The sequence below is a fragment of the Hippocampus zosterae genome, chromosome 10 (genome assembly GCF_025434085.1).
Source record: "Hippocampus zosterae strain Florida chromosome 10, ASM2543408v3, whole genome shotgun sequence".
Taxonomy (NCBI): Eukaryota; Metazoa; Chordata; class Actinopteri; order Syngnathiformes; family Syngnathidae; genus Hippocampus; species Hippocampus zosterae.
In genome coordinates, this window is record NC_067460.1 from 5,720,786 (window position 1) to 5,746,780 (window position 25,995).

General features: G+C 41.7%; 1 protein-coding gene across 4 annotated transcripts in view; it reads left to right on the forward strand.

Moving 5' to 3' along the window:
* Positions 1–25,995, forward strand: part of usp2a (ubiquitin specific peptidase 2a) — a 44,697-nt gene that overhangs the window by 3,901 nt on the left and 14,801 nt on the right. The window contains exons 1-3 of one of the 4 annotated variants that reach the window (XM_052078935.1): positions 2,076–2,159; positions 3,176–3,283; positions 13,676–14,492. In XM_052078935.1, coding sequence (XP_051934895.1) covers positions 13,737–14,492 — 756 coding nt within the window. In that variant the 5' untranslated portion in view covers positions 2,076–2,159; positions 3,176–3,283; positions 13,676–13,736. Of the gene's footprint in view, positions 1–2,075; positions 2,160–3,175; positions 3,284–13,461; positions 13,542–13,675; positions 14,493–23,657; positions 24,167–25,995 lie in introns of those variants that run through there. The other 3 variants (XM_052078934.1, XM_052078936.1, XM_052078937.1) reach the window with 3 other exon arrangements.

The window sequence follows — 25,995 nt, forward strand, 5'->3', positions numbered from 1 at the left end:
CTTATCATTCTGATGGCACAATATGTTCAATGACACTGGTATTAAATTTTCAGAGATAAACAATATTGAGAAAAGAGACTGGGTTTTGCAGGGGATTCATGATTTTACTATTTGTGCATTTTTTTGAGAACTACACTTGTTGTTTTGTAAATTAAGGGGTGATCGAGCTGATATCTACATTTGTGCAAAAATATGTAGGGTACATTGCTTCTGTTTACATTGGTGGTTTTATACTGCAGCACCACTGGATGCATTTCTCATTTGATACAAGTTTATTTAACGTTACTTTGAAATAAAGTGAGAAGAGGAAAGCAGTCGTAGTGTGCTGTATATTTTTAATAGAATAACTGTAAACACAGTATATTGATAGAAATTGACTTTTATCATGACAGATGACATTTTTTCCATATCGCCCAGCACTACTTGTTACCATTTATAGTGGCTCTGATCAACCCCAAATGAAGTTCAGAGGTTCCGATTTTTTTTTTTTGGAAGTCACATCTTAAAGCACAAGCACAGCATCCAAAGGTACTGTATTCGTTACAAGAATGTCTACAAAAGTGATGAAAAGAATCAGAATCAGAATCAGAATCATCTTTATTGGCCAAGTATGTAGAACACACAAGGAATTTGTCTCCGGTATAACACGCTGCACTAGTATCATCGTAAACAACAAAATCATTGAACCATTTTAGAGTAACCAGTAGTTTTGTAGTACCATTTTGTGGTGCAAGAAGAGTGACTATGTCAGTGACTGTTTAAGGAGTTAATGGCTAGAGGGAAGAAGCTGTTTAAGTGTCTGCTGGATTTGGTGCGCATGGATCTGTAGCGTCTGCCTGAGGGGAGTGGCTGAAAAAGGTGGTGGGCAGGGTGCGGGGGATCCAGGAGGATTTTCCGTGCCCTTGTCTTGATTCTTGCAGTGTGCAAGTCCTCAAGAGTGGGTAGGGCGGTGCCAACGAGAAGGAAACTGGTCAGGGAGATTGCCAAGAGGCTCCTCAGCAAAAGAACACCAGATCTACAATGAACCATTGTAAAGACAGCATCATTCTTTGGTGCTTTTTTTTCTTTAGTTGGAATTGGGGCCCCAGCCAAGGTGGAGACATTTCAGAACAGTTCCAAACACCAGTAATTCTTAGCATAAAACATTCATGCTTTTGCTGGAAAGCGAAAATATGTTAGGAAAGCCAACTACAACATTTGAACTTCATCTCTGGGTAAATAGACATATTTTAAAATTGTGGCAGGTGTGTGCTGACTCCCATTTAACGTGTTTGAATATGAATGGTTAATTCTGAAATTGGCTACACCCCCAGGGTGTACACAAGTGTGTAGCCACTTCATCTCGGTTCTTTCTTTTTACTTCCCTTCTGGAAAAAAAATATATATATTTTCAATTGAATTGTAAAGCTTTTTAGGTCAGATTAATAACCCTTTCAGGGACAGCACTTACTACAGCGGACAGCTTGTCATGTTTACAGGGTGCATGAAAGGGGTTCATGATGATGGGCACGCTACCTTTCTATAGTCACTTCAGAGAGCGAGAGAGATGCATTAACTCAGTCATTAACTGAGTCAACTCAATGATGAGTCATGAACTCATCATTGCTATGTACAGTATATTTCTTCACTTATTTTCATATGGCAGCACTTGCTTTGATTTCGAATGACTTGGAAGTCAACCAGCGTAACTGACCAGTCTGTGCTCTACTTTGGAGGGTCCACTCTACTGTCTGCGTTATCGCATTTTACTTAGCCGTGTGATGTCTGAGTCCGGTGCAAATGCAGTAGCTCTATTTGCAGCACCATGGCATTATTTACCGGCGCAAACCATAGATGACTTGCCCCGTGAGCTGACTTTTTCTTTTGAATGTTTGTCTTCTGCGAACTGCTGACTTTAGCAAAGCGGGCACCTTTGTTTGTTTGACTAGCTCAACTTAAACAAGGCGTAAAGCTGGTTCTTTCAAAGCAAATTTGAATGCTTCTGAGTGTTGAGTGCCCCGCGGAGGTCATAGGTGTCTGCTATATTTACCGGCTCTGTAACTTGATCTGTGACATTCTGGATGGCTGTGCTCATGCTATCCTCTCACACTCTGGGGCCACAGCCTCCCAAGCAGCAGCCCTGTACTATCTGTCCATTGGTCGGACCGCTCAGAACAAAGGTGAGGACCTCATACAGTAACTTAACTGCTCTCATATTTCATAGTTATTCTTTTGGCTGGCCGCTTTCCTCAGCTCCTCGTTATGTCTTTCTAACGAAGGACACTAATGATTGATGATGAGGGATTCTCTTCAAAAAGTTCCTTTGTTTTTTGTTTTTTCTAGTCTGACAAGAGACCGCTAAGTAGCAGCTCATACCCTGAAGAGTGAACGTACATGATTTCTCGTTCTCTTGGCAGAGTACAAGCCTTGATTTCATGTTTAGCAACTTTTTCCCAGATGGGGACCGATCCGTTATCTTAACCCGAGCTCCATAATTGCATTTTTGCCCCTGATTTGATTATATGAGCTTGGTGTAAGTACATTGTCTGTCGTCAAATAGACATTCATTTGGTGCTGAGCCAATGTGAGCCTGATGTAAGAGACACAACGATGGAAAAAGTGGGTCTTCGCAATCGTCTAAATCCCAAGTGTCAAATTCAAGATCCGGCCCCCCTACGTCATCGTATGTGGCCCACTGGCGCAAATTATGTGTGTCAACTATCATGATTCCTGCTGAAATCTGTACCGAAATGTCAAATTGTCATGCGTAATAAATGACGTTGAGATTTTGCACCGGCCCTCCGAGGGAAGCCGTAAGTCCGAAGTGGCTCGCGACGAAAAATTGAGTTTGACACCCCTGGTCTAAATGAAGGTTTCTTAAACTTAGGGCCGGGATTCAAAATGATGGGTCAATCTTGATTTGGCTGTTCATTTTTCAGGGCCACAATATTATTGATCACCAAGCTAGCAAAAACCTTTTTTAATTTTTTTTCTTTTTTTTTATGAATTTTCCTCCTCGTTCTGTGTCATGTGGTTTATTTCTAACTTCATGTGTGCTATGGCAATACAATTTATATTTGAGTGCGTTTTGTTAACTTGGAGGAAACAATCTGGTGTAAACTTTGGAATTGTTGCTGTTTCACAGCCTTGCTGCATTTTGTGGAACGACATCCAACATGTCCTTACGTTTCCTCAGGTGGGGATCAGGGTCACGGAGCCTGTGAGTGCGTGGACATTGTGGGTCAGAAAAAGCAAAGCAAAGTAGCCCAGCAGCCTTCACAGTCTATGGGAACTGCTACGGCAGGTAACCGTGTCACACACGTGATTTTTAAACATGAACACTTGTTGTCAGAGTGCACTGGGATTGGATATTTGGATACATACGCTCATAATGTGACGTCATGCGATATATTTGCATGCATGAAAGAAACCAACCTTTTTAAAATGTATTTAACCTTAATCTTCTTTTGACCACGTTCCACTTTTTAAATTTTGGATTAGCAAAAAAGAGCATTTGATTGGAAACCGAAATCCTCTGGCCCTTCTCCACTTCAACTGATTCGCACTTTGCCGTGTGCGGCGAATGTACTGTAACTTTGCGAGGAAATACAGAGATGCTTCACCAACATAAAGAGTTCAGATTTATATTCTGTATGTAGATGGAAGAATCAAATGTGCCTGTTAAACGTTTAAAAAAAAGATGATATTGTGACCAGTCCATGAAATGAGCATGATTGAAATAAATGCGTTCTCACTTATATCTACTGTATCTTCACAACAAAATGCAGTTTTCCGTTCATATTTTTAAGTGAAATAGACTAAAATTAATCACAACGGTAACGCAGTTTAACGTCTTCAGCAGTGCCTCCTGTTACCCTAATTTAAGTTGCACTTAAAAGAGTAAATATTTTAAGTGAGTGAGTGCTGTGTGTCTGTTGAATCAAACTTCATTTGGTCATTTAAAGATGTGCATAAACCCGAAATTAAATATGATGAACATGCGATCAAAGGAGGCATTAAGAAGACTGCCACTCAAGCGAGCCATCGTAATCTAATTCACGCTCATCATCCCAGCCTTTACTCTTGATCACCGTCTGATGATTGTAGCAGGAATTTAAAGTACAATCATTTGGGAGTCAGTGTTGCCGGCGCAGAAATTTGTCACTCCAATAGCCTGCTTGTCAGACCTCTCTCCGATTCATTTTCTTTTGCTTTTTGTATCTCAAATTTTAAAAAAAAGAAATACAGAAATAGAAAGTGCTTGCTAGCCCTCATAAAGTAAGCAAAAGCATCCATTGTATTTTCACTTCTGAAGGCAGCGTATCTTCACCTTGCTGTCAAATGACATTTGTATGTAAATGTGCAAAAATGTTCTACAGTCTGGTGATTGAAAAATACCATCAGTAATTTGTCTTCATTCGTATCTAACTGTTTCTGTTACACTTGCTTAAAAGTGAGTACCGGTAATGACCGTTTGACTTGGTTTGTGATTGGGGCATACCTGTTTGTTTAAGTCATAGGTTGACAAAGTGAGACGGGAAAATCTTCCTAGAATGTGAGAAGAAAAAAGTCAGACATAGCATCACATGTTATGTTCAGTGAAGATATCAGGGCGTGAATTCCCAACTTTAGTTTGTATAAAACAGAAGCTCAAGAAAATTCTTTTTGACCAATTGCTATGTATGCTTTATTTGCCTCATATGGTTGTTGTTCCTTCTTGCAAGAATAGTAAAAAAAATGTTAAGCTAATCCACGTCTCCTATCCAATTTATGAATACATTTACCTCTGACATAACTTTCCCATAGCTGGTCACATTGCTAATCGCAATGGCATTGCTCTCCAGTGGGACAGATATGCTTTGGCTATTTAGTTATTTTTTACTCTTTTTCTCCCACCTTTGTACCCAAGCAATGTATTTTATGTTTTGCTTTCTCAATCCGACACCCAAATTGTCCAGTGCTATAGCAATGCGTTTCCATCCAATTTCCCCCGCATTTATTTATTTATACATACGTACATACAAACAACAAACAATTTTTTCACTAAATCATAGCTGCTCTGTAATGCTCCAAGGGCCCTCACTCAGAAGCACCTCGATTTCACGCATTAATTATTTTTTGTACATTTGGGCATTGACAGCCACAATTCACAAGCTTTTGATCAAGCGAATGAGTCAATGATTTGTATTTTTATTCGTTCAGTGTTTTACAGACCTTTCATTGTTTAAATTGGACATGTTGGGTGGGTGGGTGGGGTGTGGGGGTGTGACATGAGGTGGAAGCTTTAGAGTACATTTCCATGTGAAATGTGACCTGGGAAAAGTCCATGCACATTTTGGTCAAAAAGACCAAAACTTTTCACATTTTATAAATCGATTGAAAGATTCATTCATTCCTGGAGTTGCAAAACATTGGCTAAAGGTGGCAGCTGCCAGCCATTGCCACCCTGTAAAACTTTCCATGGTATTACATGTACTGTGATTTAAAGTTTAAGAAACGTGTTCATCTTTATCATTTAAATGTGTTAAACATCTATTAATTTTGACATAATGTTGTTTGAGAAGTTGCACAGTGGCACGTGCGGCTCAAAAAGGAGACCATGTGACCTAGTCAAGTCTGAGTACAGTATTGCAAATGTCGAGTTTTGTGAGTTTGTTTAGCGGTGTGTGTGAATAGTAAGTTAGCATTAGTCCATTACGTGGTGCCCCAGAAGGAATTTGATTTTCAAAATAAGTGTGTCAACTGGAAGTGCCCTATTGGCTGCCTACATTTTGCTGGCTGAACAGCATTTTGATAAATCTGCTTTGAGAAATTTACCCTGCCTTTGTAGTCCTTCTCTGCCTCTGACTCATCACCTTGCAGTTCCTTTCTTTGCATGCTTCGACCTCAGGCATGGGCTGCAGCAAAACACTTTCTGCTTCCACCATGTCAAGGACTGCACCTCACACATACCCGAGTAAAAGGCATGAGAGAAGCCGCTTCGATTGGTGGCAAATGGAGTCAGCTGTGTTCACACCTACAACGGCGCAAATTCCCCATTTTTAATGCACCAAGCTGCATGCGTCTGCACAAACATCAAAAGTCGTTGAGCCTGCTTCTACTTAGAGTTTGACAGCTTCTGGGCATGAAAACAGAGGCCATAGAGAGAAGTCTAATTGAATGGAGTAGTGCAACTATGCCAATTCGCTCACTCATGTGGTCGTGTCTTCATAGTATCAGCCCTGTGACTGCAGGATGGATGGATGGATAGATGGATGGTATCCTTGTAATGTGTGCAACAGGCATTAATCTAATGTGCGCTCGATCAAAGCTTTGCCCTTTTCCAAGCTTTTGGCACTTGAGTTTGTATTCAGTTTGATTTACTTGCATTCATAACAAAGAACATTCTAGACTTGAGTGGGGCTAAATACATATGCTGCATTAATGTTGAACCTGTTGCAGGAATAGCTAGATTGGGTCCACCTGTGGCTCTTGAGATCAAGTTGTCAAGTAGCAAAGCCAAGATTAATGTAAAGCAGTTTGCAGCTGATGACTGAAGGCAAGCAAAGAGAGGCGTCAGAGTGACCTCAGCAATGTCCTATCTGCTTGCATTTCAGAGTATATATAGACACTTGTCAGAGCCAAAACCCGCACAGCTCAGAGACTATCATTTCAACCCCACGTGGTATTTTTAGTTTTATTTTTGTCATTACTATTATATTATTTATCTTGTATATATCTTGGGCATAGGCGGCCCGGTAGTCCAGTGGTTAGCACGTCGGCTTCACAGTGCAGAGGTACCGGGTTCGATTCCAGCTCCGGGCTCCCTGTGTGGAGTTTGCATGTTCTCCCCGGGCCTGCGTGGGTTTTCTCCGGGTGCTCCGGTTTCCTCCCACATTCCAAAAAGATGCGTGGCAGGCTGATTGAGCACTCTAAATTGTCCCTTGGTGTGAGTGTGAGTGCGAATGGTTGTTCGTTTCTGTGTGCCCTGCGATTGGCTGGCAACCGATTCAGGGTATCCCCCGCCTAGTGCCTGAAGAAAGCTGGGATAGGCTCCAGCACCCCCCGCGACCCTAGTGAGGATCAAGCAGCTCGGAAGATGAAGATATCTTGGGCAGTAAAACGGCATTGAAACTTCCAAAGTGGAACACAATTTTAAAACAATTCCCACAATAAAAATATTGTATTGTTCCGTGGTCAACTTTCGCCAGTTGTAAGTAACATGAACTTATTAAATTGTAATACAAGTAGAAGGAGAAGTTACTGTTGTAGTAAAAAAAAACTAAACTCAAACTAAAGCTGCTCACCATTTAAAGCACAGGTGTCAAAGTCAAGACCCGGAGGCCAGATACGTCCCGCCACATAATTTTATGTGGCCCGCGAAAGCAAATCATCTGTGTCAACTTCCATGATCCTTGCTGAAATATGTACCAATATCTCAAATTGCCATATTCAATAAAAAACGGTGACATTTTGCAATAATTCTGTTACCCTGTTTACACTCGCTTGAGCAATAATTGAACAAATACTTGACTGATTTCAAAACTAGTGAGCCATCATTTTTTGTGTGTGTGTGTGTGTTCAACTAATAATGCAATGTGATGATGAAACATTTATTCGGTTTCATTGTCTTAACGGCGTTAATGAGTTTACACCCCCCCCCTGCTATAAAGGCACCTGTGACTATTCGTATTGCTGAAATAAATAAAACTTTGTGATTTAAGTGTTTTTTTTCTTAACTTCTGTTGTACTGAGCAATCAGTGGCTTTTCTATGTTGTATTAAGTTACTTGTTATATACAGTCTCTTAAAACCTACAGGCAATTAAATTAGAGCGCCCACCTAACTTCACATCACTGCTGGGCAGGGTCGGAGCGGGACTCTTTTTCAACCCTGGAGTTTCAGGGCACAGACAGGCCCACTTTAGTTCACAATGGCTTAATGCAGATCCACTTTTACCCTTATCAATGTTTCAATCTTAAAATAGCCTACCATTCCTCCAACGATGGACATATTGTACTTGATCAAAAATCAAAATTAAAAATGAGAGTTTATTTGTAGTATGGGAACATAACTGGTTCAAATAGGCAAAAGGAACTAATAGGCAAGTGTACATAACATGGGACGTTTTACACCGAACAAAGCATATTTATCAAATGCTCTGAAGGCCGCAAAATGAAGGCAGCTAAAACCACACTTCCTGTTTGTGCTCTTTTTTGGAAACCTATTCATGACACTTCCAGTGCGCTTCCCAGCAAACTACGAATGTGCTAATGTTACAATGGCCTCACGTCAACAGTCATCAGAGACTTTCGCATCATGCTTTGTTGCTTGTTACATGTCAGATTTGTGACTGTGTCATGCATGCCCCTTTAATGTGTTATTTTGTACAGCGGGCGGAGAACAATCGAGTGCTGTTGTTTCTAGTGGTGTCTTAAATTATCACTACATTTGGTATTAAACTATTGCAACTTGGTGAAACCCTTGGTAACAAAGGTGGTGCAGTCAGTGCTATATCTACTGTGTATATTATAATAGCTTGCCAGTATGTTACTAGTACAGTTGTGCGATAAGAGACTTGTTGGATTCCTGTGTCGCAGTTGTATGATATTTACTGATTTCAAAACGGATGCGCAGGCTGGAGGAAACAAATGCGCAGGTTGGAGTAGTGTCCTTGCGCAGTTTATATCGAACCCCCGCCCAGCAGGAATTCGCCAGAATGTCCCGATGACTCCCTCCAGGACTGTTGTTGAAGGAACGCAAAGAGAAGCAGAGAGAACATGCTATCCCATACAGAAAATTCCGACATTTATTTTTTTTTACGAGTATTTTTTTTAAATTCACATTTGAATCCTTTCATGCAAACTGTAACCTGATAACATGATCAGCTGTCCCTGAAAGGGTTAAACTGCATTTCATCCTTGATTGATATCTGAACAATTTACTGATGAACAGCAACACGGACGGAGTCTACAAATGACGAACAAAAATGAAAATTTCAAGCAGCCTCACAACTGTAGCTTGAATAGTATCGGGGTTCGTGGAAATCAGCCATGCAATAGGCCCTGACACCGTTTTAAGTCATCAACCTAAACACAAATACAAGGGTAATTATGGAAATTACCAAACTAGCACAGCAAACTAAACAACGAATGAATGAGAATTCCAAAGTATACAAAGACTGTCTGTATGTTGCGGTTTCCTTGGCTACTCTCCTCCAAGAGTGAAATCCAGTGTTGTCTGACTTGTCCTGATGTCCACTCTCAGTAATGCCCCCCTCCCACCCTACATTTGCTTGAATGTGGAGGTTTTGATAAAAGTCAAAATAAAAGTTGGGCGGTCACGGAATGACGGCGCCTAGTCAAGAAATTATTTGACTACCCTTGCTTCTTTATTTTCCTGCTCATCTTAAATGCCTTGTACAGATAACAGTAAATTGTTTGGCCGAATATAATGAAGACAACAAAACTAGTTCATAAGGGTTTTATTTATGTCCTGAAATGTATATCCCCTTTTTCCATGGTTTGCATGCTAAATTACCAAAACCGTGCACTCACGTCATCGGCTATGGCGTTGGGTTGCTGAAAACAGTGCTTCGAGGCATTCCATGTTTTCTTTGCTGTCTATTAGTGACACGATATTCCTTTACTGGTCTATACATTTTTTCCTTGACTGTTCTGTTATCTGTTCTATGTACAACATCATGTATTGTGCAAAAAAAAACAAAAAAAACAATGCAAGCAGCTCTTTTCACGTATGCTCTTTTTTCATGTGAGGCTACACCTGTCAAGTTACATATGTCAGGGGTTACCACCGTGAAGCCCGCGAGCATCGAGTAGCCTCTTAAGGACCACACGAACATGCCCGTGAGTCTCTTCTAAAATAGCTCACCGGTGATGGGATATTGTGATTTTCGAGGAATGTTGTAGATGTCATCATTTTGAAAATGTCAACACTGGCAGAGATTTACAGAAATGGTGTTGCAAAGGATATTTATCTGTTTCCTAATTATTGTGAGGAATCCTTTACGTGATCGGTGTCTTCACATAAAAGATTATCGTCCTTTAAACTGGTCGTCTTTTGCATTCATCGGTACCCAAGGAGTAGCTCTCAGTTTCAAAATGTTTGGTGGTCTTAGGAGGGGCGGCCCGCTGGTTGACTGGTTAGTGCGTCAACCTCACAGTGCACAGGTGCAGGGTTCCATTCCGGCTCTGGTCTTCTTGTGTGGAGTTTGCATGTTCTCCCCGTGCCTGTGTGGGTTTTCTCCGGGTATTCCGGTTTCCTCCCACAATCCAAAAAACATGCATGACAGAATGATTGAACACTCAAAGAAATTGTCTCTAGGTGTGAGTGTGAGCGCGGATGGTTGCTCGTCTCTGTGTGCCTTGCGATTGGCCGGCAACCGGTTCAGGGTGTCCCCGCCTACTGCCCGAAGACGGCTGGGATAGGCTCCAGCATGCCCCGCGACCCTTGTGAGAATAAACGGATCAGAAATATCATGTCAGAAAATAGATGGATGGATTTTTAGGAGGTCAAAAGTATTTGGACATTTGGAACCATTGTAAATACAACAAACTATTTTTCACTCAATGACCGCATCAATCCTGGAGTTTATGGCCATTAACACATTTTGAGTTTCATTGCTTGGAGATGCTTTTCCCAGACCATCATGACTTAAGTGGCTGCTTGTTGGTGTGCCCTTCTGCCTTCACGTTTGTCTTCATTAACTGGAAAGCCTTCTCAAAAGGGTTGGGATCTTGGCCACCAAAGAATATTCCATTTTTCTCCCCTCAAAAATCGTCCCCTCAGAAAACTGGGTCGCTCCACTAATGCAATGCAAACTCTTTCACTGTTGCCAAGTACTTGTTGTTATTAACCTGTCAAGCAGTACTCAACACAATAGCATGTGCAGCCTGGCCTGCATTTGTGTTTTGGCCAGCAGGAAATGTTGGCTTATCACCAGAATGCCACCTGCTTGCCTAGTTCATTTCTGAATTATTGATGAACGTTTGGTCCGAGAGAAAGCCAAAGAAAGTGGGGAGTTGAGAGAAAGTGTCAGACTTACGAGGAGGGGAAATTGCTCTTGGAAGAAGTACCACAGGTGTTCTCATAGAGTTGGCAATATGCCAAAAGAGCAAGAAAGAATACAGTATGCAGTACTAAGACACATTGAGGCAAATATAGAAGAAATAGGAGCCTCCCACGCTGAACTTAACACGGATCAGTAACTCCAGACACTTTATTTATTTAAATGCTGCCGCACGTGGGGCCTACTTTGGGTCAGAATAGCAACAGTCGTGGGCGGCTGTACTGATTTACAAACAACTTTGGACTGTCCTATTGAAGTTGCGGGAGAACATACCAATCCATAAGATTGCGAGATGCCTGAAGTGCAAGACAATTCAATTGGAGAATGAGAAGATGGTAAGGGTGGCATTTGCCACTCCTTGACCCCTGCAAAACCGCCATGAGTATCCCTTTAAACCAGGGTTGCCTAAACTTTTTCCTGTGAGGGCCACATAACTTTTCCCTTCTCTGATGGGGGGCCGGTGTCAGTTTGTAACATCAACGATCGTAGGGGAGCTTAAAAAATGTATTGTTTCCCAGAAAGCCACACATAACCAAATAACCTTTTCCAGGTTCTTTACAGAAAAAAGTCAGGAAACAAATAATAACACTATAATGAAATAAATAATAACTAAATAACCCTCTCTGAGTTCTTCACAGAAAAAACAGGAAAAAAATAATAACTAAACAACTCTCTCTTTATATCCCCTTGAAATCCACAAAAAAAGAGTTCTGCCATCTACGAGAACGTCACCTATCTTGTCTTGTTTATGTCTGCTACCGTCTTGTTCACATGTTCTACTAATTGATCTGAGACACAACTAAAACACTGAAACATTCTATGGTGTGTAAATAACTGTGACCTTGATTTCAACCCTATTTGCGTCATGGGTCATTTTGCCCCGAAGACCACCTTTGTACTTTTTTTTGTACAGCTTCCATGGAAATGTGAATAAAAACATTTCAATTTTTTCTGCAGTTGGGGACAATCTAGGAAAAGTCATAAAATTTCAAGTTAAAAAAAAAGATCATTTAGGGGGTTTTGGGGGCGTTTTTAACACAGTGACGGGTCATTTTGACCTGAGGACAACAGGAGGGTTAGAGGGCCGGGTCAAATGTGCCCACGGGCCGTAGTTTGGGGACCCCTGCTTTAAACACTTCAAGGTGCAAGCTAATAATCTTTAGATAGGAGCAGCTGCTTACTGATGCAATAAACTACAATTTACAGACAGATCTGATCAGAAAAACAATCACTGACTTGTCGATTATCAAAATAATTCTCACGTCCCAATTTTTGATCGTGGCCAAATTAATCTCAATCGTTCATCACTATTTTCTGGTCATTATCATTATTATCTGGTATTATTATGAAATGCACGCGCACGGGACATACTTGTCACTCGTGTACGGCACACAGTGTGCAGCTCCTCCCACATGACGATCAAGCCAATTAAAACCATCTCAAACCATTTCGTTACAGCAGTTTCTGAGTGTAGCAGTGGGGGTGGATGAGACAGCCATACGGTAATAAGTTCAAGTAAATACAGGCTCAATATAGTGAGTTTTAAAACGTTTAGACAAACGGGGCCGAACTCGTTTCGTTGTTGATATGATTCGATATATATATGTATATATATATTGGTTATTTTGGCAAATTTTGTTTCAAGAAATAATAGCCTGACGCAATAGAATCTTCATTTTCATGACTGAAAGTGTGTTTTAATCATATCTTCGGAACCGAGATATAATGCACGATTCACACTCCGTAACTCGGCTTGAAGATATTTGTATGAACCGGACGGTAAAAATAAATACAGAGAAATCAAATTAGGTGGTTTTATATTACCGATTGCAGTATTTAGTGGAGCAAAAACAAGTATTCTTCTGATTATTATTATGATTATTATCATTATTATTTTTATCAAGTCAATACGTCCATGATGGTTTTAACGTTGTCTTTATTTCTTTGCGTCTAGCACACTCGTCTCCGTGCAGCCCAAAATTGTCTTCACGCGTCACCACACGCGACCCTTTTACTCAAATTTACAGTTTTAATCTGCACGATTACAAATTACGTATATTCTTGCTCTTAATGACTACATCAGACAATTATTTGTTTCAACTGAGAAAGTGTATTCGGAATGATTACGAGCTCGCGCTCGCACACACACACACACACACAAACGATAAATTAAAAGGTAGCGGTAGACACTAAACGGTCAGCAGGTGCAGTTCAACACGAAAATACGCCCCCCCCTCCAAAAAAAAAAAAAACAACTGAGAGGACTGTGCTCTTGTGTCGTCGTATGAAGACGCCAGCTGGTTCTGTGGAAATCCGCTGGATTTGAAGTCAGTGGCACGTTTCAAAGTGACGCGAGGGGGGGTGGGGGGGATTCACAACAGTGACGTGCCTCGGGCTCCCTGACTCTCTGTAACGCATATTTGCTGGAATGGCACCGCTGAAGTGAAATTAGTTGAGGCTGTTTAAAAAATAATAATAAAATGACAACCATGAATGTAAGTATCCACTTGGAAATTCGGTTTCATCAGTTTAACATTTAGCGCTAGGCGTAAACAGGTATTTAAACATTTTCCATTGAAGAAGAGCCGATGAACTGACACTTCTTTTTGTCTCTCTACTGTGGCTGCAGTCGATGCAGTCTTCCGAAGGAACTCTTTCCCTGTGGCTGAGAACCCAGCAGCACCAGCAGCATGTCCCACGTCTCCTCCACTGCCAAGCGCTATGCTGGCTCGTCCTACACCAGCCACTATAGCTCCTACAGCTCCCCCTTAACCCCAAGCCTTAGCTCCTACAGCGAGCGGAACAGGTTGTCCTCTTACAAGTCCCCTGCCTCCTCTACCTCTTCCTCAGGTTACACCTCTTCCAGCTATCAAAGCAGCTCCACGATCCGCAGCCGCAACTACAGCACTTCCCTGGACCCAGACCGGGGCCGGGTCATCCCACGGACGGACATCCTTGGAAGTAGCAGCAACCGCCGTAGTGAAAGCCTCAGTCGAACTCCGGTCAAGAGCTATGCAGGTTCTGGACTTAGTGGGGGGTCAGCCTACGCAACGTACAGTTCTTACTCGTCCCCATCAGTGCAGTCCAGCTACCTCTCCTCTTCACCGGTGGCCTCCAGAATGTCGCTTAATCGACAAAAATCAACCTCCCAGAGTGACTTAACCAGGGACCTGTCAGCTCTGGGCCTCAATGACGCCTCCTCCTCGCCCTCCTCCTCCAGCCCGTCTTCCTCCTCCAGCGCCTCGAGGAGCTGTCGCACTCGGACCAGTGAGGTGGCTAATACGTATGGCACAAACTCCTCAGGCGCGTCACGGAACACTACTCAGGAAGCCCCTTCATGGCGCTCCACCAAGGAAGGCTTCAGTAGCGGCAGCAACAGATCACACAATTCCTCAGTGTGGGAGGCAAGCACGAGTGGAGTGTATCCCCCCACGAGGGACTCTACGGTAAGACCACGCTCTTTCTTGCACACACTGTGAAGTGTGTGAAGTGAAATGACCAGTTGTTAATACAGATGGGTTCATGGATAGTAGAATGCCTCAAGAGCTTTGCAGCTGTGTGATGCACAGCGTCTTGAAGAACGACTGAAGTAGAACATACTGCGAAGTCACACATTCTCAAGTGAATCACTGCAATCGTATGCAAACCAATCCTGATTGTTTGAGGCTACATGGAGTCAGTGGTTTGGGACAAATGACCTTTTTACCGTAGATATTTGACCTCGTCTGACCCCATGCGATTATCTGTAGCTCACCTTTACACTGGCTATTTGTGATCCAAGCTTCAAGGGCGAGAGAGGAAAATGAGAGTGGAGAGTGGGCGAGAGAAAGAGTACATAATACACGACGCAGTGTTTTAGTTAATTTGCAGAAAAAATCTGACTACGGGGAAACCTCCGACTCCAAACGCCCAGAAGTGATTAAGACTGGGCGTTCAATGTAAAATTTCGGAAAGATGATGTTTTGCAAACAAAACATGGGCCATTCCAGAATCGGAGGACATTTTGGTTTCAATATTCTTGAAAACTAACCCTTCGCTTTTCTGATTTTCTGCTACATATTCATCAATAATAGGCAATAAACTATCAAAGGCTTGATTAGCTCATCTTGAATTAATGGTTCAATTTTTATAACATGATTTATTGAAATCCTGTCAAAGTAATCACAGTAACAGGGTGGAAAATGTGGACAGATGTCAGCTTTCTATCAGGAGTAGAAGGTGGATTTTATCTAACTCTTACTGCTGGCCAAGAGGACACATTTACTTCAGCAGATAAGAAAAGGAAAAAAAAAGTCTCATTCTGATCATGCGGATTCCAGGATTGCATGAGGTAGAATGAGACAATCAATCAAGTCTAACTAACGGTTTTATAAACATGTGAAAAATAGAAGAGAAGGCATACCTTTGCTCTATCGATACTTTTGGGAAGTTGATGTCAAGTCACTGCTTTCCTCTTTCACCGTGCTCAAAAGATTATGTGGTAACAGGGTTGTGTGCATGTCATAGGACACCCGTTCCATGAATTATAATATCCACATATCCATCCATTTTCAACGGCGCTTATCCTGAACAGGGTCACGGGGAGTTGCTGGACCATTTCCCAGCTGACTCTGGGCGGAAGACAGACTATACCCTGAACTGATCGACAGTCACTCACAGGGCACATACGGGGACAAGCAACCAAACACAGCTTCATTCACACCGTCACCGAGTGGGAACCGATATGGTGTCCGCACACAAGTCAGGTGACCTGAATACTAATCATTATTATTCATTCAAATACTGTATGATATTAATCATTTCTTTTTTTGTTTTTGTTTTGTTCTGGGTATTTTTTAGATTTGGTCTCGGGATGAGTAAATTGTACTCCGCATGTTTTAGTATTTTGTATGTGGATTATTTCAAATTTACTGGGTGGGATCCAAAATTCCCTAATTTTTCAATAACACACATGCAGTTCAAATTCATTATCATGCGTTACCACACAGGCGGCTCGTCACCATCTAAAAGAATGCGTGTAATAATAGCCAGGGAACCGAAATTCATATTGCAGGATTGAAAAAGGTGTCTGACTGCTCTGTACAAAAGGAACAAAACATTGAGTTGATGATTAATTGCGCACATATTTTAATGTCAACAAACGGATGCGACTGTGATGAATAAACAAATTCCTGCGATACCTATAAACGCCATTTGGTGACAGTGTTGCTCTGTGAACACCTCCCTGCTTCCTCACCGTCATATCAGTGTCTTGTTCAGTTTTATAAGGGTGAGTACAGTAGTTTTACTGAGCTTTTCTATTTATTGTTGTTTTATTTTTTTAATCCTGCAATTTGGAACAAATGCATTCACTTTATATGTTCCATGGAAAAGGGATTTTGAATTAGAACAACTTGAATCAACCATGGACATAAAAACAAATTGTGCATCTGTGAACACAATTGTTCTAAAATCTTGAAAATACATCCGTATTACCAAAAATAATCGCTGAAGTACCCAGCATGCTCTGGTATTTTAATTTTGAATATATTTGTAATCGTTCATTGAACAGTACTGGCAACTAAGTAATGGGCATGTGCTCATCCATAATGAAGCTTTTTTAGAATTGGGACCGTTTGCTTCACTGGTTGTGTTTTTGCAGTGATTCTGACTTGTCATTTCAACCATACTGAATGGTACTCGGCAGTGAGGACACAGTCTGATGGTCACACTTTTCTTCTTTTGAGCCACATTTTGAGCCATAATATTCAACTTTCGAAGTTTCACTGTGTTTGCTTTGAACAGCTCTAAAGGTTGATCTAAAATGTGTTTCAATATTAACAACTCAGCGAGCGGGCCTTGTGAAAAAGTGTGAATGAGAGTATGAGTGCCTCTCAAACAAATATTCTAGAAATTCACTGTGTTATCGTGGCACTTAACTGATGCCTCGTGTGATAAGCAATGAACTTTTTACACCACTTATTCAGTTCACAGTCACAGGATGCCGGGGTCGATCCCATCTGATTTAACGTGAGAGTTGGGTTACAAGTCTGCACTGATCACCAGTTAACGTCAGGGCTGACATACGGAGAGAAACAAATATTCATCCCTCCATTTTCTTTACCACTCGTCTTCATGGACTGTTTACCAACAGGGTACATATAGACCAACAACCGTTACAGATTAGATTAGAGTCTTCAATTAACCTGGTGTCCATGGTGTACCTGGCTTTCATCCAAAGTGAGCTGGAATAGGCTCCAGCCCACAAGCAACGCTCATGAGAACAAGCGGAAAATGAAAAATAGATGGATGGATGGATAGCTCTTACACACTGGGGCCATTGCTTGTGCGATGGTTCACATACTGTAACTACCTTGGTTGCATTGTTGATCATTCCCGCTCAACGCTTTGTTTCCTATATTCATGTCACTGATGGTGATTATGACAGATTGCAGATCCTCAACAGTTTAGTGTTGCGGAAAATGTATTTGTTGAATGGTGGGTGCTCCATATTTATAGATGGCTTAGCTGCACAACAACAACAAAAAACCTCTGCTGCATATTGATTTTCGTGAAAGCCTCATTTTACTTGTTTGGAAATTTGGCGAATTTTTATGCGCCATGGTGGGCGTTCTGGCATACAAAGAGTATTTCCATTGACATGCGCACATAGCAATTTGGTTTCTGAAAGTCAACTAAAATTTAGGCTAGCTAAAATCGTGTCTAACTATTCCTGCTAGTTGGTGAAACCATTTTGTTGGATTTGGAAGGACAGGCAGAGAGATTCTGTATTCAGCCAACATGTGCAGTCGATGTTGGATTTCATTCAGAAATGTGACAACATTGTGTATCCAACCCTCGAAATAATTGTCGAAATCTATTGATTCAACACATTACGGAGGCTAAAGCTGTGGCTTTTTACTCTTGCTGAGTCCTACTAGGATGAAGAATACATGTCATAGTCCTAGTCAGCTGTCCAAAGGTCATAAATGGACATTCATGAACCTACTGTATGCTTATGTTGCATGATAAAATGTTGTGCAGTTGCACTATTGATACAAGAAATGCTAACTTTAACTCTACATCTGTTAGAAATTCCCCCTCTGAAAATGTTTCTTGACAATAAAATAGAAGTGAATTCCAGAAACAAAAACTTTGGATTTTATACAAAGGAAATAAATTGGTTGGTCGTTATTAAGTGGAAAATCTAGTGCTACTGGATGGACATTGGCGGTAGTAGTAATGTGGATTTTGTATTGACTGCTGATTTGTTTTGACCAAAACAATAGTTCTTCTGAGCACACCATTATACAGAATTTTCAGTAGGATACTCAAAGGCAGAAATATTTGACAGCTACAGCTTGACATTCAAAGTCCCCATTCCATTGTCATATTTTTATTGTTGAATAAAACTCACGTCCCTGGGACTAACATGCAAAAAAATTGCTCCTCAAATGAAATCGACAAACAAAATGTTTCCTCCTCAAAAAAAAAAAAAATCTAAATATATCGAGCCCTGAATCATTACTATCATCTTTATCGTGTTTTCAGCATCACCCCCTGGCCACGGCACAGCTATGGGGGTGAGTCCTATAAGATGGACAAGGGCAATCGAGGTGCAAGGCAGTCTGCGAGTGGCCACCTCACAGATCTGTGATCGCCATATGGCCAACTTTACATCATCATTACATGGATTCATCTCGTAGTAGATTGAGTTGGCTGTGTTCGTGCAGGCAATGGAGCTAAACACCTATTTTGAACGCCATTCTGCGTGCATCTGTGAAAAATTCCGAAATCCAGACTCGTCCACCTTCGCGTAAAATTTCAACTATGCCTTGCGCCAGACTTGAAATAGGCACAAAAATTTAGTGCTGAGTTTGTCTTGTCTATTGTTGATCTGGTAACATGGAGTTCCATACCAATATGTACCTTTAAATTGCAGATGCACTGCAATAATTAAGATTTTAGTATCATATTTGCTAAATTGGCACTGCACTAACGAATATCCAGCGGTTTGGCAACCTCAAATTGACCTTAAGGTGAGTTGTCAGTGATATATATATATATATATATATATATATATATATATATATATATATATATATATATATATATATATATATATATATATATATATAATTTTTTTTTAATTATGAGTTTAACCCTTTCAGGGACAGCGGTTACTACAGTGGGCAACTTATCATGTTATCTATCAGGTTACAGCACAAGGTGTCAAAGTCAAGGCCTGGGGGACAGATCTGGCCCACCACATCATTTTATGTGGCCTACAAAAGCAAATCAAGCTCGTCAAAAAAGCAAAAAAGCATGTCAAGTTCCATGAATCAAAATCTCAAATTGTCATATGTAATCCACAATAACAGTTGTTATTCTTGACTTCTGATCTTAAAACTAGTTATTCGTCAATTTGTTGTGCGCTGTGTATGTAATATGTGGAGGGGATTAAACATTTATATGGTTTCCCAAAATTTATAACGGCCCTCCAAGGCGAACCGTAACTACAATGTGGCCTGCGACAAAAATGAGTTTGACACCCTTGGGTTCCAGGGTGCATGAAAGGGTTAAACCCACACTGGAAGTATTGACAAAAAGTCTCACTTTTCTCATGTTTTATGTTGGATTCCATCAGAAATAAAATTTTACTAGCATATGATATTCCGGTTCCACAATTTGTTCTGAAGACATCATTCTGTTCCCGATGAGTTACACAAGAAGACTTTATTCTGTCCTAGGAATCTCCCACACATTCACTTTAACTCACACGTGTGTTCTAACCGCATTTGTCAGCATTTAACCTTAAGCGTAGGAATGTTGACGAAAAGGTCCACTGTCAGTCCATATTCATCAGTTACTTGACGGTTGCGCCTTATGACAGAGTTTGTCTGCATTTCATATTTTCTAATTCAGTTGGGGAAAACACAAGCCTATCACTCAGGACTGGTTGTCACAGTCTTCCAAGATCAAATTGCAGAGACTCTCACTCCGACCTTTTTGTGAAGCTGTCTGTTCAGTTCTTGAGCTCCAATACAGCATAAGGAAGAAGCAGGCATTCACTGTTGACCAGACACTGTCGAGGTTTATGCTTATTCTCATTCTTAAAGTGGCGTTCCCATGGAGCATGTTCTCGTCTCCTACATGTAGAGATGGACTGTGTTACATGCCTATTTGTCGCGTGCACAAATAGTTTGGAACTTGAGATTCCTGTTGGGAACACTACCGTCCTCTCTTCCGAGAATTACTTTGGAACCACGTTTGCGCAGTCATTGTTATTTATAATTTATTCATTGATCAGTAGTGTTTTGTTATTTTATTTTGTTATTTATCATTTATTCATTGATCAGTAGTATTTTGTTTGTTTGTTTTTTTTAATGACGCTGTAGGATAAAGCGTGACCCTTGTCAGTGATAGCTTGCTACCAAGATCTCTTGACTTAGTTTCATCACACGTGTTTGTCATTTGATCATGTGACAACATAGAAAGAACACAAACACAATGTCCAAATCAACTGCGTAAATATGGTATCACTTCTCAAAAATTGCCATGGATATATGCTTGAAATCTTCATATTGCTAAACAACCCCATATTTGAAGCCAGAACAACAACAACATTTTTTTTCCTGCTCACGTGTCCTAATCTGATGGTGTGGTGGACCTGGATCAGATCAAAACATTGTTTTATCATCCGGTATCCCATTTTTTGATGTTGGAAAGCTTTGCATCCCCTTTAATGTACAGTATTTGTTTACTTATTCATTCATTCATTTATTGATTTTATTTTATTTCTACAAAGTAAATACCAGGCTTTCATCTGAGTCACTCAACCAAGAGTGAGTCTCCTCCCTCCAGCCTCACCTGATCTGTTACGGGGTGGTTGCAGCACTCTTCGCCGTCTCGTTTTTAGTGCGGTGAATCATTTGTGAGCCACCATAAACAAACACAACAGTTGCTCCTGTGTTTGTGTCTCGCAACAGTGTGAGCTTTCGGTTGCCTGTTAATTGGCTATCATTACGTTACACATCAAAATCATGTAGTGCGTGAACCAGCCAGACTCTGTGTTAACAGTGCACATGAGGATTTCATTCATTCATCTTGCGAACCGCTTGATCCTCACTAGGGTCGCAGGGGGTGCTGGAGCTTATCCCGGCTGTCTTCGGGCAGTAGGCGGGGGACACCCTGAATCGGTTGCCAGCCAATCGCAGGGCACACAGACACGAACAACCATCCACGCCCACACTCACACCTAGGGACAATTTAGTGCTTCAATCAGACTGCCATGCATGGTTTGGGAATGTGGGAGGAAACCGGAGTACCTGGAGAAAACCCACATGCAAACGCCACACAGAGGGTCCGGATCTGGAATCGAACCCGGTACTTCTGCACTGTGAAGTCAACGTGCTAAATATAAATATTCAATTTAAATATTCCTAAATATTCAACATGTTTAATGTTTATAATTCTTTGCCACAAACCTTTTCAGAGCAGATTGGATAAGGTGGAAAAACACGCTCCCAGACTATTGAATAATCAGTTAGGACAAGTCATTTGCTGACTTTGATTGGGTTGAGGTAACACTCAAATTTGGCCTACTTATCATTACTTTTCTACATCCCACTCAGTTTTTTTCCAGATGCATGTCGTCAAGTATACGCAGATTTTTGCTGTTGTCTATTGGCGGGGTTCCAACAGGAATCTCAAGTCCCCATTCCCCGTGAATATCAGCGGTTGGCTGTATCTGATTTCGTTATTTATTTTATTAAATCCAATGTAAGCGGTATGAGTGCCCCCCACCCCACCCCCATTCAAACCCAGGCCTCTTTTGGCATGGCTATGAATCACATACATCTCAGAGGCGAGTGCAATATGGCCACTCAGGTGGCGCTCATCCGACATCATCAGAAATGAATTTGCAGTGGCAGACTTAGTGTACTGTAGACAACTCGCAATCATCTTTGCAGTTGCAAAGTTGTGAAGAGTAACTTTTGATTTTAGCTTTGACTTTAATTTAATCCCACTTGAAACGAAGTGTAAAGTGGACATTTGTGGCATGAGTAGCGCACATCAATGACGTGATGTTATCTTCAGGAGCTGTCCCTATGAAACCACGAGCTCAAGGAACAATCGTCTCATTTGTCCAAAATATTTTTACCTCATCACACCTCGCCCCTCTGTCAATCTCCCTGTCTTCGATGGAATTTCTGGTGGGAGGCACCAGTATGTAAACATTCAGACAAGGACCTCAAAGGTTATAAATAGAGAAATGAGATGTGAAAACGTAGATGTGCCAGTTTTTACGCAGAGTGGCTGTCTATGAAAATAGAGCCCGATATGTTCAGTGGAACTGTGTGTTTGTGTGTGTGTGTGCGTGTGTGTGTGTGCATGTGTGTGTGTTTGTGCATTTTGAGCAGCAACATGTGATCCCACCCACCCCTGTGCTGACTGAGTGCCCCTATCGGATGTGATCTGGTGCAAAACCCAGGAGCGTGCAGGGGACGGGGCCAACCGAACAGTGGGGATACACCCCCCACCGCCATAAACTCACGATTCTGCGGAAATGCCATTGGTGCATGTTGATCAGAGGATCATTGATGCATTAATGTGCATGCTGAAGTGGCATCCTGTTGAGATAGAAAGGGCATCCACTTCAAGAAAAGTCTGTCCATCCCTCTTAATATAAAAATATGTAGGGCTATGTATAACGATAGCCAGCTAATTGTAAAAGCTCAGTTGGGTGCTTTCTACAACTGTTATAAAGCAAGAACGTGGCCTGGACTTTTAGCTTAGCAGTTAGTGCTCTGATGGTGGCGTGGGTCCAATCCGAAAGTTTAGTTGAACTCCTCAGTCTTCACAATTTTTAAATGCTGCTTTTTACGTGGGTTTCTTCCTGTTTGTATTATGAACGCGTTCAGCAAGGTTATGATTATGTGTGCATTTGATTTCATTAAACCGTGCCTGTGGATGTTGTGATAAACAACGACTTGACAATGACGATGGTATGGGCTGCTCCCTCTAAATTGTTTACCAGTCTTTTGGGAAAAAAATGGAGGAAAAGAGCTATTAAATAACACTGCCTCAGCCCCATAATATGCCGGCCCAACGGGCATGTGCCCTCTAAGCAGGTGACAAGTCCAGTCTTGTTGGTTACATATTCTCACCGACGGTGCTGAAATGAAATGCAAATGAAAATCTGCTGATGTTTGAAAACAAATGTCGGCACTGAATGGAAGAATGGGAATGTAATGTGGAATATTGAAACCTGCCTTATGCCTCGGGCATCTGCTGTGCTTTGCATACCCCTGCCCAAACCAGTCAGCACCCCTATACTTCTGATCCAACAATCGCCCCAAATTGCACATTTCATTCGTGTATGCGAGTGTTTCGTTAGTAACAGTCTTAGAGGATCACTTGGATTTTTGATCACATTTGGTCGCTAATGCGTCATCATGCTCAGGGTTGGTTAAGTGTAGTTGTCAGCCATGATTAATCCAGATCGTCTTGGTCTGCTTGGACCACAGCCTGATGAGCCCCCGCTGAAGTCTTTGCATCAGTTTGGCGGAAACTGGTCATTGACGTAAATGGCTTGGCCAAAGGCGGGCGCTGACGTATTTGGTAGGCAGTCCCAGTTTAGAGGCCGTTATTAAAAAGGGGTGGATCGAGCGTGCTGTCAAACGGAATGAAATTCATATTTATAGAAAGTGCTCTGTTTCGGTGGAAAGTGATAGAACGGGCAACTGCCGCCTTGCATAGCCGATGTTTGCAGGCGCTATTTAATTCTATTCGGTGTTATTTTTTCACCCTCTCCTTGTCCTTTTCCTTGTGTTGCTATTGTACAGAGGAGATAACGAATGACAGAGAGCGTGTCACTCAACGACACGGCGACAGAACACGGCAGGTAGCCAGCAGGAGCGCGTTCTAGACAACCGGCACTCGTCGACTCGCGTCTGTGAGCCGGCTGCATTCTTCCCTTAGCATGCCGAGCATGAGGCAGACATACACGGTGACCGTTCCCGAGGAGCCACCGGCAGCCGCGTTCCCTTTTCTTAAGCAAGAGATGCGGAGAAAAGGCAGCATGTCAGGCTCGGTGCTGGTCTCAGCCTTCGTGGGTCTCCTAATTAACCAAGCCAAGGTAAGGGACAGACATTGCTCGGTTCGCTCTTGTTACGTCACACGACTGAAACGCGACCGTTTCATCCGTGTAAATTTACTTCCATAGTTCGGTGAAGGTGCCACGTTAATGTTCAGTAAATGACCGTTTTGCTAGCTGTAGGTTCACAAGCGGTCGAGCAGTTCCACTTATCGGTTTTGTTGCGTCTGGTCGTTGCGAGGGTCGGTCATTACATGATTTACGACGTTGATAATTCATAAAAGTCAAGTTGTAAAGATTGCTTGTGTGTTGTGTATTTTCTGGAAAAAATTGTGTCAGGTTAACGGTAAAGTGAGTAATTTGCAGAGGTAAGCCGCTCTCTTAAGCTTGCTTTACGCACTGTGCCAGGAGGCAGCGGTAGGCCCGCACGAGTAGCAGGTCACTGGTTATATAACCACGCTTAAGCCTCACCATAGGCTCCACTACCACCGCTACTCTCTGACTATGCTGCTCTTATCTGTGAGGCTCGTTGCTATGCATTGGCCGGCCATAAAGAGAAAGAAACCCCATCAAAACAAAACAGGGATTCCTTCAGTCTCCTGGTGTATTGTTATGTTATGTAGGTATTACGTATTGTCAGCAAATATTAAATTCGGTACTTTAAATATTCATGCTAGTGTTTGAAGTAATCAACGCCTGGACTGGTGATCGGGTTTTTAAATAATTGTACTCTCGTGAGATGGGTAAGGGGGACATGTGCTGTAATTTTTACTTTAGAACATTTGGACCCACACGTCTCAGAGGTTTACCCAGAGGTTTACCACCTGGGTACTCCATGCTACTGCTTTTGTACTGTTGACTATTAGATTGTGGATGCATACACATGTATGAAAAACATTACAAAATCAGAATATCCAATAACCCTTGTGTGGTGCATTTAATTGTATGGTGAGATATATTGTTAGGCTTTTAAACCTGAAATAATAATATATTATATGATAATATAAATAATTAAATATATTTAAACCTGAAATAATAATGCTATTACCTAGCTGCAGCGTTGTGTTGAAAGTGTCACGTGCCCTTTTCTGTTATGTAATGTGAAATCATATTAGCGTGGACTCTGGAGTCAGCCAGTGATTTTAGTTTGGTTGGCACGCTTGATGTTTTGTTGTCACCATCCACCTGACCCCCCACCCCGCCTTCATGTCCTCCACTCCTCCCTCCCCTTGTCCACAACCAGCGTGGCAGGGGAACGTGCTCTGTTCTCCCTCTAGTGCGTGTGTGTGTGTGTGTGTGTGTGTGTGTGTGTGTGTGTGTGTGTGTGAGAGAGAGGTTGTCTATCTGAGACATGTGCATGCAACTATGTGAGGGTGTGCATTGTGTATGTGTATGTTTGTCTCTGAACATGTGCCGCAAGCCCCACGGGACACCAGCACTGGAGACAATGACACTGTACTGCGCTGTGTTTGATACACATTCATAAATCTGGATCTTAGCTTTGTATTCACCTACTGATGGTATAATAAATAATAATAAGAATAATCCAACAACACACTTTAGTTGGGATTGTGATTGACAAGATTGGAGGGAAAATATAAATGATAGACATGACCCTCAAAAGTAGTAAGGATACCTTAGTTGACAGCATATATTTTATAAAATGATCACGTTCAATAGTAAAACATGCTTTTTTTTGCAATAAAACACGTGTGTCACGATATGAAAAATTCCAACCAATGCATCATTTCCTGCCTTGTTTCGGCCGATACCGATCACCGTTCATCTGTAGAACGCAAATCCATTAAGCCTAAGACAGGCAAGCATTCTTTTTAGTAAGGTCATACTCTCTGATTGCATTAACGAGTGTA